General features: G+C 38.3%; 1 protein-coding gene and 1 long non-coding RNA gene across 3 annotated transcripts; one reads left to right on the top strand and one right to left on the bottom strand.

The window, feature by feature from the left end:
* Nucleotides 1-1784: 1784 nt before the first annotated feature.
* Nucleotides 1785-9752, bottom strand: LOC121947131 (uncharacterized). 2 transcript variants are annotated; one of them, XR_006106063.2, is made up of 4 exons: nucleotides 9683-9752; nucleotides 9194-9309; nucleotides 8643-8723; nucleotides 1785-2531 (listed from the first exon to the last, which is right to left on the bottom strand). It is a non-coding gene; the product is annotated as an uncharacterized LOC121947131 (long non-coding RNA). The 2 variants fall into 2 exon arrangements; XR_015777570.1 differs by having other exon boundaries at nucleotides 1785-2488.
* On the top strand, nucleotides 9293-19439 carry pofut1 (protein O-fucosyltransferase 1). The gene is made up of 7 exons (XM_042492042.2): nucleotides 9293-9470; nucleotides 11003-11124; nucleotides 12454-12636; nucleotides 13653-13765; nucleotides 14599-14791; nucleotides 16538-16780; nucleotides 17047-19439. Exons 1-7 carry the CDS (start codon nucleotides 9332-9334, stop codon nucleotides 17239-17241), a joined length of 1188 nt encoding a protein of 395 aa, XP_042347976.2. The 5' UTR covers nucleotides 9293-9331; the 3' UTR covers nucleotides 17242-19439.
* The last annotated feature ends 132 nt before the right edge of the window (nucleotides 19440-19571 follow it).

The raw sequence follows: 19571 nt of genomic DNA, 5'->3' as shown, positions 1-19571 counted from the left end.
ACATGCAGACTGTAGAGAGGACAGCAGGGGCAGCCCTCGGAGCAGCCGCTACCCCTGCATGACTCTGGCTACCACACACCTAATCAGTCCTGATTAGATGCACTGCGAGGGACGAGCGAGCCCGCCTCTCAGAAGTTATGATGACAGGACAGAAGAAGACGATGGGCTCCCTTAAATAAAGCCTTCATCAGGCACTGAGCAGAAACATCTGTGTCTGTTTATGGTGGCTGGATAACAGTAGTCAGATCTCCAAATGCTCCTCCAGTGTCATCCCAATTTACCTCTCCTTCCTGTAACGCCCTTAACTTCACATCTCCACTCTTAACACCACCAGCTTTCTAATCACAGCTCCCGCACAAACACACACACACACACACACACACACACACACTAATCAACTGGTAGACCCATCTACCAAAAAAAACCAAAAAAAAAAAACGGTCCAAAATCAGCATCAGCGAACACAATAGCAATTAGTAAGAGGGACAATTTGTTCACATCTGGAGTGTATTTCCTTGCCACCAGAATACCCAGCATCCCTTCTTTCAGGGTCGGCCGTGGTGGGAAATGACTATGTGTGTGTTTTTATGTGTTTTGTTTAAAACAGATGGGCGGTTTACGTTAGCAGACATGGGCGATAAACAGCTTAGAAAGGATGGGGGGAAACCTCAGAGAGAGACGCAGACATCCCGCACAGTTGCTGAGGCCGGCTGTGGATCTGCACGGTTTTCTCACTGACTTTTGTTTTGGAAAGTACTTCTAGTAATTATAGTTGCGCAAAAATACATTCTATTATTCTAGTATGTGTTGCTGAGTCTGGGTTTCAGGGTGACGTTGGGTGGTGTTGGGTTAATGGGTCAAAAAGGCTTGTAGCACCCAATAATGTCATAATATCCTAAAAATGTCATCAAATTTGTGCCAAGCTTTAGCAAGAATGTAGACCCAACAAACCCAACAAATCTGACCAAAAATGTAATAAAATGTCCTGACTGATATTGCAATCAGTTTTTTTCACCCACAATGTAATATCCCTTTACATTCTTCCCAATGCACAGTGATGCTAAATTTTAGAAATAATTCTTCAGGGTTGTTAAAAAATACCAGAAATTAAACTTTAAAATGTTAAAAAAAAAACCAAACATTTCTTTAACTTGTTTAACTTGTTTTTCTTCGTTCAATAAGAATCACTGCTGACTCAGATGGAAAAGAATATTTCATTGACTTCTTCTTTGTACACTTGCTTACATTACATTCCCGATTTAAAAACAAACAAACAAACATAATTTTCACATTATTACAAATTCTTAAATTATTACATCATCCGTTTGGAAGAAAAGAAACATTATTGGTCAAGTTGAGAGCAAAATTTCAGAAAATGATTTCATTATTAGGTGCTACAAGGTTTAACAATGACAGAATGTCAGGGCCATAATCACCAATTTAACGTTTGGGCGACCATTTTCAATCAACCTAATCCTTGTGGGGGGTCTCAGGGGAATTTCCTCCCAGGATACATGTTTTTAAAAGGTAACGGCTAAACTGACGATTTTAGCTTCAATTTTTTAACAAAAAACTTTGGTCAGAGGTTCTCAAAGTTTTGGTGACTGAATTCCATTTTTGGGAGCTAGCATGTAATTGAGCGCTGCTCTAGTAAACTGCACACACACAATATCGCTCACAACAACACCAGAATAATTATTAATATATGAATGTTAAACCAGAAAATACCAAAGAAAATAGTATTTTTAGCATAAGAATGACACAAAACAGAATTATTATATATTTTAAGCATTTTTTCAGTCATTTCTTGTTTTGTATTTATTTGTTTGTTTTGTTTTTTTGGTAGATTTTCAGGTAATCTTCTTGTACTTTTCACAGATTTCTTGCTAACCTCGAGGTCAATTCTCCTTCTTTTGCTCATTATCTTCTTCCCATCTTTTTAGATAAAATAAAGCCAATTTGCCCAGCTCTTAAGAGGTTAAGTTAAGTTTTGTGTGAAAGGAATTAAAATCCTGTCACATACAGTCACCTGTCCCAAATATAAGCCTGTTGAATTCAGTGATTTAATAATAATAATAATAATAATAATAATAATAATAATAATAATAATAATAATAATAATAATAATAATAATAATAATGATAATAATAATAGCCTGGGGTATTAATGGTTTTACAGTACATATATTTGGGGATTAATCATCAACAATTGTCCTGTGGCACAGCACAGCCAACATCCAAGTACACCTCTCACACCCTAAATATCAACATGGCATGCTGCGTAACATTCAAAACACGTTACACAACATGCTGCGATGATGCTGAACGTTGCAGTGACAGATAGCATCTGATCACCTCCTGTATGATGTAACCACTGAGCATCTGCTGTGTGATCGCCCGGCCCGCAGCAGAAGGTGTGGATCTCAGCTGAGACAGGCTGCTCTGTGACGCTGCTGGGTATCAGGCCACTGGCAGCCGGCTGCACAGATCTGCAGCAGGTTGATAAGGCGGATGGGTGGAACACAGAGTGTCCTGTACACATTTACGTCACATTATGTCGCACTGCTGCCAGCAGGGATCCTAACTAAGAGGGCAACTACTATGAAAAACCAGCATTATGTCAGCAATTTTTAAAAAAAAAACTTGACAAGTTAATTAAAAACTAAGTAAATATTCATGGCCAAAATATTTAGAACAGAAATAAGTTATTTTTTTGTCACTCAAGTGTTTGATTCTTTTTTTCTTTTTTAATTTCCTCATGCTGCTGCCAAATAAAAAATAAACATACTGTCAAGAGGATTTTGTTAGTTTCATGTTAACAAGTGTATTAAATCAAGTTGGCTACTGTACTGAAGGACAACTTTGAGCTACTTGTAATACACAAGTATTTCAAACTTTTGCTTCTTTTTCATCCTACACCAATATTGCACTTTTTTCTTCACTATATTTATTTTACATTATTAGTTGGTTACTTGACACCTTGCAGATCTAGATTATTCATTCAAATAGAATCAACAAATAAAAGATAATGTAAAATACAGATAAAGACAAAACTTTATTGAAATTCACAAGCTACCAAACAGTGTGTATTAAAGTTAAAAAAAAAACAAAACAGCCAAAACTGTACCAGCTGCAGAGTGATGTTTATATTAATTCACCAATAATCATAATTCAATCATATGATAGCTTAAAATGTTCTGAAATAAGCCATTCTGCATCAATGACTACGTTTACCGAGTCCTTTGAGCATAATTTATTAATATTTTTATACTTAAGTGAGATTTGGAATGAAGAACTTTTATTTGTTAAGTAAAAAAATCGGAATACTTCCTCCACAGGCTAGTTTTGGGTAGTTTTCTTAACAACTTTTAATCTACAAAATTTTTGTTACTTTTATGATAAACTCAGTCTGTATACATGGGACCAGGCACACAGCAGCCAAACATGAGCTCTGAACTGGGAGGAAAACTTTAAAAAAGCCTTTAAAAAAAGGCATACAGGTCAAGAGACTTTTTATTTTAGTTTTAGCCATTTTCTAAATACCTTTCAATGTAAATAAATATTTAGAGCCAAAATAGGTTTCCTCTAAATCTATCTATCTATCTATCTATCTATCTATCTATCTATCTATCTATCTATCTATCTATGTTTAAAAACAATTTGTTAGTTTTTATGTCTGATTTATCCGAGGTTCAAGAGTTGAATCTAAACTAAAGCTAAAACAGGCAATTTGTTAACAGAGTTTTGTTTAATTTGAACTAGTTCTCAACAGCCCCCAATCTAAATAAATCTTTATAGCCTCAATGATTTTTGTTAGTTATTTTTGAGCATCTTTTCCTTGACACACTTGAAAAAGAGGACTGTTAACCAACTTAAAATAGATGCTACGATCAGTGACACATAAATGAATTCAGTTTTCCCAACTCGATTTTCCAAGCAGTGGTGTTAATCAAACTTGATAACTTGATTTGAAAAAAAAACCTTAATTCATTTATGTGTTATCAACTGAAGCGCAACTCTCTTTTTTTCAGTCAAGCACTCCAAATCCAAACAGGGAATCCTAGTTAAGAGTAAAATTTGTGCTAAAAAACGGGTGTTATGTCAAGAGTTTTAGCTTTCTCTGAATCTCTATAAAACTTTACAGCCAAAATAAGTTGTATTATTTTTCACTTAGTTTTCAGTTAGATTCAATATTGTCACTCTTAAGGGACACTTTTAGCTCTAGCCGAGAGAAAAACTTCTTTTAAAATATGCTTTTTCTCAACGTCTCAATTACATTTTATCTTTAGGGATAAAAATTAGTTATTTTGTTATAGTTTCATGCTGATTTTTTTTTGTATCACTCTCAGTAAAAATGTCTCAACTACAGTTTATTTTCGTTTTATAGGCCTATCTGGTGGCGAAACTGTGGTTTAGGTGGATTTCAAATGAAATGACATTTGGTCTCTGCGTGCTGAATCTGGGAAATGACGGCACACATGCTTTAAGTTGCAGCCGAGAGCTGAATTGAAAGCCAGGTTGTCAGTAACAACACAGAAAGGTCAACAGGAGGCGGGTTTTACTTTTTTTTTTCTGAGGTTGACTACCTTATTTCCCTCTTGTGAAAGGCCACAGGCAGCGTGTTAGGCCTGTTATTCTGCACCGGCAGCGAGTCAGAAAGAGGCAGAGGTTAAGACAGAGAGACAGAGGGAGGGGGAGACGTGAGTGACATATATCTATAGACATGCAAACGTCACCTTCTTCCTCTGCAGCAACGTGTTATGTATGTGAGGAACTTATAGATTCAAAACGGGAAATGAAATTGTCAGAACGGGATGGTGAGTCAAAGACTCGCCACAAACAAAATGTACAATTTGTATAATCCTATAGTTTAAAAAATGTACCATCTATCGATTATTAGTAGATCAGACTCCATCTGTGCCGGAAATATCGAACAAAAATGGGAAGAATGCAAGTATATTTTTATGCTTCACTATTGCATGCCATTTGTTCACCTGAAAGAAGTCTCTCTCTTTCTCTGTCTTTTTTTCTCTTTTTCACATACTCCGGCTGTGAGTTGTGGTTCTTTGCATTGTTATCATTGCTGTCATCTCTAACAATGAAAAACAGTGTGTGTTCAAGGGATGGGGGAGGAGCAGACACCGAGAACGACACAGGAAAAGAGGGAAAGAACAGCCAGCTGTCGAGCATCAGAGAAAAGAAAAACGAGAGTGATTGAATACAAAGAGAGAATACGTTAGGCTGGGACGGCTGAACTGGAGTATGTGGAGGGATTAAGTATCCTTCAAAGCAAACACCCCGAGCAGAAAACATCTCAGACTGCTCCTCCATGTCAAACACTGGCAAGAAAAGTCATGGGTTTTGGTTTAAAACTTTGAAACGTGAGCAAATTGACTTGAATTCCAGCAAAAACATGGGAGGAAGGCACGGAGCAAAGAAAAAAGAAACTGCTCTGAAAATTAGCAGTCAATTAGAAGGTGTACAAAGAAATTATCTGAATTTTAAAAAATAAATAAATAAAAAGAAAGTTAAAAACAAACAAATAAAATTATCTGGAAACAAAAGATAACAAATCACAATTAATTATGCTAATTAAAAATATAGATTTCCCTACACTTTTGTTCTTTTTTCCCTAGACACTTCACTTAGCTTTATAAAAAATTAGAAATGAGTAACAAGTACAAGAAAATTACCCAAAACTTAGTTTGAAAGAAGTAAAGTAAAAGTAAGAAGTAAGTAAAAGAAAATGACCTGGAAAAATGGACTAAAAATTAAACTAATTTTGTAACATTTTTTTTCTTTTTTCCCTAGACATTTTCCCCTTGCTTTAAAAAATAAAAAATTCTAAATCTCCTAATTTCTTGCACGTTTGTTGAACATTTCATACCAACTTGCTAGTTGTTTTTTCCCATGTTTTTTAAAGAAATTGCACCAGTTTTCTCAGGGTTAAAAGCACAAATAAACAGTACACGAAAAGTGATGTGCTCTAGGTTTTCAAGGGTTCAAATATTGAAAAACGAACGTTCTTTTTTGGTGTTTTGGCCACATGTGTTGTTTGTTAGATCATCGCAGCCTGTTATCACCACTGAATCGCTTACATTCGGTTGTCCTTGGAATCAAAATGAACAACAAATTGTATGCAGATCATATCGGCTCTATCAGCACAGTAGATAATGATCTCTTTAATGTGACATATTTAAGCAATTATCAGTCGATTGAGCCAAACAAGACAGGCTGGCACTGAGTCCCGACACTTCAATGAAAGTAACAAAAGTTTGAGGCCGCACCCAGGCCACATGTTGCCATGCGGCACACCGGGCATGTTGAGCGCACATGTGAACATCTAATGAAGAGCCTGTATAACAGCAGAGCTCTGACGGCTGCTCCTCATTTCTTTATCATTGGACGTAGCGCTGATTGGCTCCATCTGATTTTCACCAAGGAATCTTAGGCAAAGTGGGGAGGTCTAATGCAATTACTTTTCTTTGCGTTGTGAACTTTGCATGGCTGCTTTGCTTGTCAGCGTGCAGGAATGATCAGAAGAGAATGAGCACATGATAAGATCGATGGCTGAATCAGCTGTTTGTGTGAGATCAAGTTGCTCCTCCAAACTTTGTGCTGACATGCATCATCATTCATGCTCGTGAAAGGCGTCTGAACGCAGCGCAAGAAAACTGATGTTGATCCAGGTTTCAAAGGGTTAACCAATGTTTGGTTGGCATTGGCACATCTTTTATCACAGTGGTCAGGAGTGCTAGTAACGGTAAAGACAACGGGCTGTTTCTCTTCTGTGAGTGAGTTCTTGCATTCACACACAAACATTCACAAACATACAAATGCGAGTCACCAGTCCAATGATGCCTTGCTATGAAATGCTGGTTTGTGACTTATGAAAGAAGACATAGCAAAAATGGATGTGTGTAAATGTTTATCCATAAATGGCCCTGCAGGTGTATAGCACTCAAAGCACTTTCACACTATGAGGTTACCACACAAGGTAGCACCTGCTACTCAGTTTTTAAACAATTCATATACATTCACAAACCAATGGAACATCCAGGGGAAGCAATTTGGGGTTCAGTATCTTGCCCAAGGATACTTCAACATGTTGACTGGAGGAGCCGGAGGTCGAACCGCCAACCTTTCGGTTACAGGACCACCCACTTGAACTACAGCCGCCTCGTCTGTGTGTGTCTTTCAGATGAACTTTGGTCATGTTTGTGAATCTAACTAGAAGTTATTAGGAGTGTAAATCACAAGTTTTATCACAATACTAATGATAAATTTGTTGGTCAACCACAGGATACTTCCTGATATTTGCACAAAGTCTGACACGACATAATTTCGATTCGATTAAATTGAACCGAGGGACCTGAGATCGAGATGAGACGATATCACTAAATATCCTCATTGAGGTTTTTTCTTGTTGCTTGTCATTGTTGGCCTATGCTAAGCCCCTAGCACTGTTTGAATGTTAAGGAGGGAGGTGTGCTTGCCCAGGAACGGGAACTCAGACGTCTCACTACTGGAATGATGAAATTTCAAAATAAAGGCCATCATTAATCCTTAGCGATCGTTTGGCACATTTTACATTCTTTTCATTCTTCATTTTTTTGATCATTTTGGCTGTGTGCATGAGCATATGGCATACATTTTGGAAAGATTGTGTTTTTGTTTTTAATCTTGGAATTTCCAGCCCAGCTCGTACAATAAGTCTAAAATACACAGTGGAAACAAAACTGTTACATTTATTCTGTTAAGTGCAAAAAATGCACCAAAAAATGCACCACTGAAACCCATTCAAACTGCATTTTTTGACCCCACAGCCTTCAGAGCATAAAAACATGTTTTGCATTATTTCTGTGTGTCATTCTGGACTTTTGCCTTGTTATTTGTAATTTTCAATGATACAAGTGTGTGTGATATTAAAGCAGGCCCTAAGGGTTAAAGATGGTGACATGTACTGATGTTTTCACTTTGCTTCGGTGATATTAGATCTATATATTGATCCAAATCAATGTATCTAGAAGTTATGCACCTTTTTGTCATAGGCCACACCCACTGCACTTGTTTTGTTTTTTTTTTTTTACAAATTGGCACCAACTGTTAATCAGCTGTCTTTTGGCTCATGGCCAATCTTTCCACAAAATCTAAAAACAAGTCTGTGAAATAGTTTAAAAGTTAAGCTCCTTTGTTGTTCTAGGCCACTCCAAACACACCACACCTAAACCAATTTGCATGGTATAAGCTCAAACACAAACCTTCACACACCTTCTCTCTCTTACACACATGTGCATACAGATTTGACCTCAATGCCAAATTTGCAAAAACCGACAACTGACCAACCAACCAACAGAGCAATAGAAGTGCGCGTTGCAGTTTAAAAAAATTATGTATGTTCTCACATCCTCATTTTGCAAGAGCTGGAGTGATTTATCATCCTCTCACTTTCAATCGATCAAGTTCTTTAAAATGATCAAAATCAAACGTTGAGCTGGTTGAGTTGACAGAGAATAACCCCCAAACATCTACACGGTTAAGTAGATAATTAAGTGCCAAGTGTCAACAGCTTTGGAAATTAATCTGAGAATCACTGTTATCCTACAGACAACATGTCCTCAGTCAGTTAAAATCTGTGCTCACCTGTGAAGCCTCAGGCTGATGGTCAGTGCTGCAGCCTGGTCTCTGTCCTGACCGCTGCGTGCCACCTTCTCCATGTTCTGTCTATTGCAATACAGACAGAAAATATCAATTGTTGCTGTTTCAGTTTTTCCGGCCATTTCTGCTGCTCTGAGACATCATGCAAACGTCACAACTCGGAAGTCAGGTATCATCGAAATGACCTTTGGTATTTTTCTTTAGACCCTTCTCTGGCTTTCTAATTGCATCTATTAGTATTCTGTTTTGTTTTTTTTTTGTTGTTTTTTTTTTTTAACTTGTAACAGTTTTCTCACCTCCCTCTCTCATTTTGTACTTATCTGTACATCCTTTTGTGCAATAAAGAGGAAAAGAACATCGAAATTTCTCAATTGACCACCTGTTATTACGACTTTTAATGTGCTCGTGACTCGTAAACACCGCAAATAGACATTTCCGACTAGCACGTGGGGGCAGCATAACAATAGCTACTTTTAGTGCTAAGAGGTAACGGATACAATGTTTAATGCTTTATCCAGGGATAAAAAGAAGCTTACCTTACACTGACGAGCCTCTACCATCTCCGGTACACTAGGCGGAAGCACATGTAGTTGATGGTCGCTTAAAATCTTCAATAAAGCCAAAGAAGAAGCAGACGGAAAGCCGGTGCATTCTGGGACATAAAATGAACCACAATGGCGGTTAAACAACAAACGCGTCATGTTCTCACTCTGACGTGTTTACTTTCATCACTTTTACTGCAAATTTGTCGGACTTTTGCTGAAGAACTGACATGGGATCAGAATGGCTACGTGTTGTATTGCCCCTGCATGGGTAAATACTTCTTTAGAGCCGTTACGTTGGTATTTTCATCGTGTTGTGTGTTAGCTAGCGAACCTCCAAACTTCATTCAGAAGTTGAGAGGGGAGTTTTTTGAAGGACAGAAATAACGCTACTTATCGTTTAAAACTGAACACAGGTGTTCAGTAATTTAGAGAGGAATTATGTTCATAACATTTCTACTTCGAGAACATTTGAATCCTTACCGTTAGACAGACGCCGGTCCAAAACCTTTTCCCCGTCAATGTGTGTCCCTCATATTAACCCGACCCAAACCCTTCATTTTGTCATGGTTTGATACTTACAGCACTTATCACTTTATGGTTTTATGATGAAACTAAGTGTGTTTTAATTGCTTTAGCACTTGAGAAATTAAAATGATTTTTATATTTTAGGTATCTTTTATTTATTTATTTTTAGTTTCTCATATTTTTCTCATATTCCTGCTTGTATCCCACTCCCCGTTTTTTAATGAAATTTTCATTTCACACATATTATAAGCTATAAACTATATATTTTATACTATTTAAATTGTAATTTTAACACTACAACTTTGATCACTGCACCCAAACATTAGTAAACCATAGGAGCTACATGTAGACCGAAGGCTTTTTTAAAAAATGCAATTCATTTTGTCTTATTTTATTTTCTTTAATTTTAACATCTAAATATTTTCTTTTATGAAGAAGTACACTGCACTATATAAACTGATAAAAAGTTTGATGTGTTTTGGTATTTACTATTTCAAATATTCCTGTTGTCTGCTGTGTTTTGACTAAAGTCATGTTTGTGACTTTCAGTTTTCTTTCCTAGAGCAGAAGACAGTTGCTACAAGCGGCAGCTAGACTGCAGAGGCATTCGTTTTGTTTGAAGATTTCAATTTTATTTTTTTAAACAAGATTTTAATTGTATTTAGTGCTCTCCACATTCTCAAAGACAATGCATATTAAAAACAAAAAGACAACCCCCCCAATAAAAATAATAATAATAATAACATTTGTCAATAATTAAAATAAAGAATAAAATAAAGAAATCTTTAACTAATAAAAAGGGGAGTTCATATTCTTCTGACTGCTTTAGTGATGGAAAAAGTATCCATTTGCATTAATATAGAAAACTGAGGATGCAATGCATTGTGATACTTTGTCGAATGGAATTGAATCAATGGCATGATAATCACAGTTGAATCATATTTTGTGACCAGTGAAGATGCAAAACCCTACCTCCCAGACAGCGAGTGTTCTAGAGATGTTCTAGTGATGGGAACTCAGTGCGACAGGCTGGAGGGCTGTCATGCACAATTGGTGCGGATACTCTACCCTTCAGTGCGAGGAACTTGAAGCTGTTGACTCTTTGCACAGCCTCTGTGTAAATGGAGACGGGGCTGTGTGTTGTCCTTACCGTATCTCCCTGGTCTTTTTGGTGTTAAAGAACAGGTTGTTGTTGGTGCACCATGCTGTCAGGTTCTAATCCTCTGCCCTGCACACACCATCATCATTCTCATTGTCTTTCTCGTTATTGTTCAGGTCGCTTTGGGAACCAGGCAGATCACTTCCTTGGATCGTTGGCCTTTGCAAAGATGTTGAACCGAACCCTGGCAGTCCCTCCGTGGATAGTGTACCGCCACCACACACCCCCTTACACCAATGTGAGTACTGTCAGTGAACCAATAGACATTGACACTGACAGCCTGTCACTGACTGCAATCACACACATCTGATTATTTATAATGTAGATACTTGCAGTATTTTATTCATTCAAAAGAGAACTTTCAGTGTTACAGCAACCAAGTCTTGTAAATCACAAAAACAGGTAAGAAATAAAGACAGTTAAAAAATAAAAATACAATATCTGAAAAAATAAACTACAAATTACAGTTTAAAAAGAAACTGTGAATAGACAATAACTCTAATATGCACTGAATAAACACAGTACAGTAATAGTGTCCATTTGGAATCCTGAGCAAGTTGGCTTTATTTCTTTTAAACACGTGGAAGGACAGTAGTGTGAAACTAAAGATGAAATGCCCCCCCCCCCCCAAGAAAAGCAAGACATTAATTAAAAGTTACAAGAGTATTACCTTAATTTAACAAAAAAGAAGAGTGACAGATCAAAACCACAAAATGACCTTAACTGTCTGCCAATAATCTTGATCTGTGTAACAGGGTGAAATATCTTGGCACAAATGACAGATGGTGATGATATTCAGTTTTAAGAAGTGATTTAAAAGATGTCACTGATTTTGCAGCCGTCTTTCCTAAAGTAGTCATTTCAAAGTCGAGGGGTCCTAATGGCAAAAGCACGGTCTCCTTTAGATTTGAGCCTCAACTTTGGAATGACCAGGAGTCCGACCCACCTTAGGATCTAAGGCTGCATGTTGGCTCACAGGGGGTCAGCATTTCAGAAAAGTGAGCAGAAAGACCAAAACCAACAACCTACTCACAGATATTCTGTGTGTATACCCAAAGCCCGATATATCTCATCAATGTGTGCCGTCATCATCCAAAAAGCATTAAAAACAAAATTGATGGGTCACATTTTTACACTGGGTCATTTGATCCTTCAGTACCATGAACACACACACACACACACACACACACACACACACACACACACACACACACACACACACACACACACTAGTTTATTTTGAGTCAGTCCCACATACACTATCCTGCTGCTGGAAATAGAAACTAGAACACCAATTCTGTAGCTCAAAATAGTCCCTAAGAAATGCTCTGAGCCTGTTTTTTAAATATGAAAATGACCCATAATTGAAGAGTTACATCTTCTGTAGAAACTAATGTGCTAAGAGCAGTGCTAAGACAGTCTAACTGTCTATCTAACTAATAGTTGGCTTTGGTATTTCATGGGATATTTTGAAAATAAAAATGTTTCAATACCACCGGGCTTATCTTTTAAATCTGAATTAAACTGTAGTGTTCATTCCATTCTTTCCTTTTTCTGTTCCGTTCAGATCCATGTTCCCTACAGTGAGTTCTTCCAGCTGGAGGCCTTGTCTGCCTACCACCGCGTGGTCAGTTTGGAGGACTTCATGGAGAAGCTGGCTCCCAAATACTGGCCCTCAACACAAAGGAAAGCCTACTGCTTTGAGACTGCTGCACAGCGGAGTGCAGACAAGAAATCCTGCCCCATGAAGGTGAGGCTCCAGCTGAGTGGATGATTGATGGATGTCAGGTAGCTTCAATGAAAGTATGATAATCTGTTGTGTTTTAGTTGCTGCTTTCAGATCATCTACTTATTCAGGGTTCCTATAGTCATGAAAAACCTGGAAAATTCATGGAAGCTGCAAATAACAATTTCTTGGCCTGAAACTGTTATATAAAACTACATACACCTTGAAAGTTTTGAAAAAAGTCCTGGAATTTTGTTTCATAAATCTGTATAATAACACATGGTGTGTTCAAGGACCATTTGAAATTTAAAAAAAAACAATGCTAATTTCTGTTTTAGCAGTCTCTGGCTGTGATAAATGGTGTAATTATTGGTGACTTTTAAAGACAAAATGCCTTCCAAGCCCACAGACCATACCAAAAACTTTATTTATTTATTTATTTTTTAGAAGCCATTTCTTTCTTTAAAAATAAATTAAAAATGTTTAAAGGGAAAGGTTTTCTAGAAAAAGTCTGTGGTGAAATAAATATGAAATACAGCCATTTCAAGTTGTATGCCCATCCCCTAGGTCGAAATAAAAAAACATAAGTCCCTCCCCAGTTCTTAAAAAATTACAGCCGCCTAAATAAATAAAATTATAATATAAATAATATATATTTACAAAAGCTATTACATAGTCATATAGAAGAACTGTCAAGGAGTATCGATGGTAATTTCAGACAATGTGTGGTCTTTAAAATTTGCCTCAAAGTCCAGGAAAAGTCATGGAAATGTATGGGGAGAAATATATATGAACCCTGTATATCTCTCTTTCCTGAAAGATTTAAAATAACAAGTGAAGATGAAAGTAAAGAAGAATAAATGTGCTTTACTCGAAAGTGGATGCATTCCAGACTCTCTTCATCAATAAATTATGGTGATTACAAGGTCGGGATTGAGATGCTGCCCTCTGGTGGCTCATCAAGCCAAACTCAAAATTATGACACTATTGTTACTGTGTCATTGCTCTGATATAAACGGATGATTCTGATTCATTTTCAGGACGGCAACCCATTTGGTCCTTTCTGGAACTATGTCGGCGTGAAATTCGACAAGTCCGTCTTATTCAGTGGTATTTCTTTTAGTCCCCACCACCAACCTCAGTGGATGAAGAAGTAAGTACATGTTTAGGCAGCATCTTCATCAAGATCATTGCTAGCCTTGCCTTAAACATAATGATTGATTGACTGATTGAAGGGGGTCTGAGGTTTTTATTGTCAGTCGATTTTTGATGGCAAAGATAGCCCCAGATCAAAGGTAGCTGTTAACAGGCAGATTCTTCTCCTGCTTCCTCTGTTGGTTTTGGTCTAGGTGCTGTATTGTAGAGAACTGGACTTGCTTGAGTTTTTTGAAGATGTTTTGCCTCTCATCTGACCAGCTTCTTAAGCCCAGAACTGAAGAAGCCACTCAGATAAGAGGTGAAATGTTTTTAAGAAACTCAAGCAAGTGCAGTTGCCTACATTATAGAATCTCAAATTACCATGATCGGATGATGAGAGTCTTCACCAGTATCCTCTGGACTGAAGAAGCTTGAGTTTCTAGAGGATGTTTCACCTCTCATCCAAGCGGCCTCTTCAGTCCTGAACCGATGAAGCCAATCAAATGAGAGGCTAAATGTCTTAAACACTTTCAAACCTGAACAAATCTGTTTTATTTCTCTCAAAAACATGGGAAGATGGCAACTAGCAACTTCAAAAGATAATAATTATTTTAAAAATCTAGCTATGGTAATTTAAATATACTTTTCTGGATTTTTTCCCTCAGCATTATAGAAAAAAAATTGTAAATCTACTAAATCTTGCAGTTTGCGGAACATTTTTTACCAAGTTGCTTATTGATCCAAATTTCAAAGTGTTAAGAAACTCAGACAAGTCAAGTTGCCTACAATGTAGCACCTACCATGACCAGTATGACTGAGAATCTTCACCAGCATATTCTGTTTGATTAGGTTCCCTCCCTCTCAGCACCCTGTCCTGGCACTGCCTGGGGCTCCTGCCCAGTTTCCAGTGATAGAGGAGCACTTGGGCCTGCAGCGCTATATGGTGTGGTCAGACAAGATGGTTAAGGAGGGAGAGGAGCACATTGCTACCCTGCTGACCAGACCATATGTCAGCATTCACCTGAGGATTGGCATTGACTGGGTGAGATATTCTTCACAATGTATGATCTTGGGTGTGGACACTTAAGGAATGTTTCCTCTATGTCTTTCATTTACATGTTCACTCATATGCTCAAATACAGGCAATTACACATCTGCTCAAACATAGATATCATAGACATCACTTTTTTGTTTTCACCAGGAAACAGTTAGCAGCTGCAGCAGCTCAAATTCAGGTACCGCAGATCATGGCAGGCTGGTAGCCAGCAGCAGCTGTGTAATGGCAGCAACAGAAAGTTTGCTGATCCAGCGGTTAGTGGGGGCCATCCAGCATCAGATCTCCAGCTTGGTTTTGGGTCTCTGGAGATGCTGTGCACTCTTTTCATGGCAAAGCAGTCCAGCGGCGGTGTGAGGCGGGGTGCATTATCTAGCTAAGTTTTGTCTCATTTGTGTTCTGATAAACAGTGAACTGATCAAATTCAGAGCCCCATATCATATACGGTATATTCAGTGCTTTTTGCCTCATATCACTTTTTCAAAAAGCTGCTGAAGCTGTCAAGTTTGTTTGCAGCTACTGACTGACAGCAAAGAAAGCTTGCCCCCTGCAGAGCTATGGTAGATTCTGGGCAACATTTGCACCTTTGTAAAGTCTGAAATGATCCTTGTTGACCTATATTCAGCTGGACATAATGCAAATACAAGATATTTAAACTGATAAACCTGACTGTTTTTGTAAATATACACTTGTTGGGAATTTCATGCCTGCAACACGTTCCAAAAAAGTTGGGACAGGGGCATGCTTATCATTGTGATAAATTACCTTTTCTTTCAGCAACACTTGCATTAGGAACTAAGGACACTAATTGTCAAGGTTTTGAAAGTAAAATTCTTTCTCATTCCTGCTTGATATATGAATTAAGTTACTCAACAGCACGGGGTCTTCATTGTAATATTTTGTGCCTCATAATTTGCCACACATGTTAAATAGGAGACAGGTCTGGACTGTGTGCAGGTCAGTGTAGTACCTGCACTCTTTTACTACAGAACCACACTGTTGGAAAGTGCAGAATGTGGTTTGGCCTGGCCTTACTAGACTAAGCAGTGGCGTCCCTTAAAAAGACATTGTCTATATGGCAGCATATGTTGCTCCAAACCTTTATGTACCTGTTAGAATTCATGGTGCCTTCACAAATATGCAAGTTACCCAGGATGCCATGGACACTAACACACCCCTATAGCATCACATATGCTGGCTTTTGAACTTTGGGCTGGTGACAATCTGTTTGGTCCTTTGCCTCTAAATGATTTCCAAAAACAATTTGAATTGTAGACTCGTCAGACCACAGCACACTTTTCTACTTCATGTCTGGCCATCCCACATGAGCTTGGGTACAGAGAAATCGGCGGTGTTGTTGATATCAGGCTTTCATTTTCCATGGTAGTGTCTGAACTTGCATGTGTAGATGCAGTTATGAACTGTGTCTACTGACAACGGTTTTCCAAAGTGTTCCTAAGACCATGTAAAAAACACCCTTTACATCCCAAAGAGAGATTCTGCTCCTCCAACAAAAGCTTTGTGAAACAGTCTCCAAATGTTCCTCCCTGGTGAATATAAGTTGATGCAAGAGAAGTTTGTAAAATGAAGTGACTGAGCTGAAAATTGAACAAGTAAACAAAAAACAGAAAAGGTGGTGGAGAGCATAACACTGAGGCTGCCATCTGCTGCATTCTTTATTCCTATCCATCATTTAGTCACATCTAAATCTTTTTTATTCATCCACCCTGACAGCAAAATGCCTGCAAAATGCTGAAGAGCGGTGAAGCAGGGCCTCACTTCATGGCCTCTCCTCAGTGTGTTGGCTACAACCGCCACACAGCCTTGCCCCTCACCATGACCATGTGCCTTCCTGACCTGTCAGAGATCCGCAGGGCCGTCAAACTGTGGGTGAAGAAGACCTCTGCCCGCTCTGTCTACATCGCCACAGACTCTGAATCCCACAGCAAGGATATTGAAAAGCTCTTCAAGGGGAAGGTGGGTTTGGATGGATTTAAAGGTATGTCATAAGTAACTTGTGCTTCATATTGGGCTCCATGTGTTTCTGCCAAGAGCTGAAGTCAGAAGCCATCCAGCCCATCATCTAAACTTAAATGTAATTTTTCTGAAATGGAAATTTTACTGACCAGGGAGCCAATGGAGGGAAGCCATGATCAGAGTGATGTGATATCATCTGTAAAAACCAGTGATTATAGCAGATTTGATCCTCCATACTTTATCTGTATTTTATTTTTGCTTTTTAGGTTAAAGTGGTAAGTCTTCAGCCAGAATCAGCCCAAATGGACCTGTACATCTTAGGTCGAGCTGACCACTTCATCGGCAACTGCGTCTCCTCCTTTTCTGGCTTTGTGAAGAGAGAGCGGGACGTCCATGGCCTTAATTCGTCCTTTTTTGGCATGGACAAGCCTGGGAAACTAAATCACAAAGAAGAACTCTGAGGGTCACGTGGTCATCCTCTGGGTGCAAATGCTGGAGGACTCTCCATGAGGAGGCGACAGATCATGTTGACAGCAGAGAATGTTTATATGTGACGTGATGTTTCTTGAAGGCCGGTCCTATTTTAGAATAAGTTTTAATCTGTGAGAAGGGAGGAAGGGTTTATAAATTATGTCGTAGCAGGTCAGTAGGGTAATGTCTGTGAAATGTTATGGCATTGACACCACTGTTATCAAGAAACACTACTTTTGTTTTTTTCCTGCTTTAAAATCTGTATTTGTATATTCCTGCTCAAGATTTGGCTTCTTACTGCTTCCTTTGCGGCTTGGGCGGTATGTAATATTTCACACCTTGATACCTTCCTGAAATTTTACCGGGGTAAATGTTATTTGACAGTTTAAGTATGAGGCACTAGCAACCCCTCTCCTCCCACCACCACTGTAACTTCTCCCTCTGCTGTTGCTGTGTCATTCAGCTCAGCTGCCAGTTGCACCAGTAGAGACCATAGACTGTATATAAAGATGGTATAAAGATGGAGTCTGCGCAGTAGCAATACCCATGGCGGAGGAGTTCCTGCCCAAACACTAGTCCAACCAGTTTCGTGCAACCCAATTGATTGTGAGTACTTTGATTGGCTGTCACAGTGGTGAATCATGGCTGAAAATCCCCTTTTTGTAGAACTGAATAACTTATAAAACCATATAAACATATAATAATTTATAACTTATAAAACCATATAAACATATAATAATAACGATCACTTAAACAAACAGGGTGATGAGAACTACCTTCAGTGACAGAAACCGTCTTTGGGAAAAATTTATTTGGTGTGTACTTTGAGTTTTAAGTTTGGTCTATGTCCCATTCACTAACATGGATGGGTGGGCTTTATGACTTATACTGCAGTCAGCCACCAGGGGACGATCCAGACTAAAAAGTTACACTTTGGGGGAGCTGTCATGTTGTCCGTCTTTATATACTGTCTGTGGTAGAGACTGGAGACCGAGCTCTGGTGGTGCGTGCTGTGTACTACATACAATGAATGTAATAGATGGAGGAGCGCCTGTATTTATGACAGTATTGAAAAACATACCTTCAGGATTTCTGAATACCCTGGTATAACATAATAGTGTGATACTGCCCAAGTCTATTTCCTCTCCATCAGGGAAATAAGTTTCCCTACATTTCTTTTAGCTGCTGCCGTAGTCTGTAGCTGCAACCAGGCTTTGCAATCCAGACACATTAGCAGGACCGCTGGTGACCCAGTGAACCCTGGAAAAGACTGCAGTGCCAGCATTCACACGCTCCCTCTCTCTTTTGCCCTTTTTTCTTTCTTGCTCCACCTTTCCATCCCTCCAAATCTTTCCAGCTCGGTCTTTCCTTTCCTCTCTGCCCTCCATTCCAAGGAGAGTACAGTAACTGATCCTCTTGTACAGACTAATTATAGGGGGGGAAGGAGACAGTCTTTCCACCTCTCAATTTCCCAGAACCAAAAACTGATGAAATGTGTGGAACCCCTGGACTGAATGTTGTGGTGACAGTATTGTTATTCAGCGATTATGAACAAATGTTGCAGGGATGTTTTTGAGGAGACAAAACAAAAGAGTTGATTTGCACTGGTCGACTTGATTCACCCTGTGAAACTTTTCACTTTTCATGTGTTGCTTTCAGATGCCTTTCACAAGTATTTAAACTTTTGAACCCCGAGTGAAATTGGTGCGATTTCTTTCAAAAACACTGAAAAAAAAGTCAATGAGCAACTTTGCAAGAACAACAATTGCAAGAAATTAGTAGATTATTTTTAAAAATCTGTATATAAGCATCGTAACTACACATTTAAAATTATGTAACAGAATTGCTAAGTCTTTATTGTTTTGGTTGACTTTTTTTTTAAACTTTCTTTTTCTTTTCTTTTTTGTTTGTTTCATAATTAATTCCTTAAATTTGTAATTTCTTTCTAATTTCTTGTTCTTTTTACTAATTTCTTGCTAATTGTGGGTAATTTCTGCTTTCCTTGCTGGTTGTCTTCTTCCCATGTGAAAGAAATCAAGCTAATGTGCTTAGGTTTCAAAGGGTTTAATGCAGGCGGGGATTTGTGGTAACTGTGTTCCTCTGTGTGAAAGCAGCAGATGCAATGATTTTGAAGTATTTTCTATAATGTTTTTCACCAATAAAATGAAGCACACTATTTTTTAAAGAACTACCAGCCTCAGTGTATTTATCTCCCAGAGTTAAAGTTTAGCTGTCAACATAGTTGAATCAGCTGATATACTAAACTATGTTGGACAAGCTAGTGGAGATTGGGTTGCCAGATATGTGAAGATTTGCGTTT

Source organism: Plectropomus leopardus, chromosome 9 (genome assembly GCF_026936395.1).
Source record: "Plectropomus leopardus strain MGB_pleo_1.0 chromosome 9, ASM2693639v1, whole genome shotgun sequence".
In the NCBI taxonomy this organism is placed as follows: Eukaryota; Metazoa; Chordata; class Actinopteri; order Perciformes; family Serranidae; genus Plectropomus; species Plectropomus leopardus.
This window is presented reverse-complemented; position numbering and strand designations above follow the sequence as displayed.

What these genes read in the sequence shown, in the direction of transcription:
- pofut1 (XM_042492042.2), top strand. Translation starts at nt 9,332, where the DNA reads ATGGCGGTTAAACAACAAACGCGTCATGTTCTCACTCTGACGTGTTTA. An exon ending in ACACACCCCCTTACACCAAT is followed by an intron (nt 11,125 to 12,453) that starts GTGAGTACTGTC and finishes TGTTCCGTTCAG; the next exon opens with ATCCATGTTCCCTACAGTGA. An exon ending in AAAAGCTCTTCAAGGGGAAG is followed by an intron (nt 16,781 to 17,046) that starts GTGGGTTTGGAT and finishes TTTGCTTTTTAG; the next exon opens with GTTAAAGTGGTAAGTCTTCA.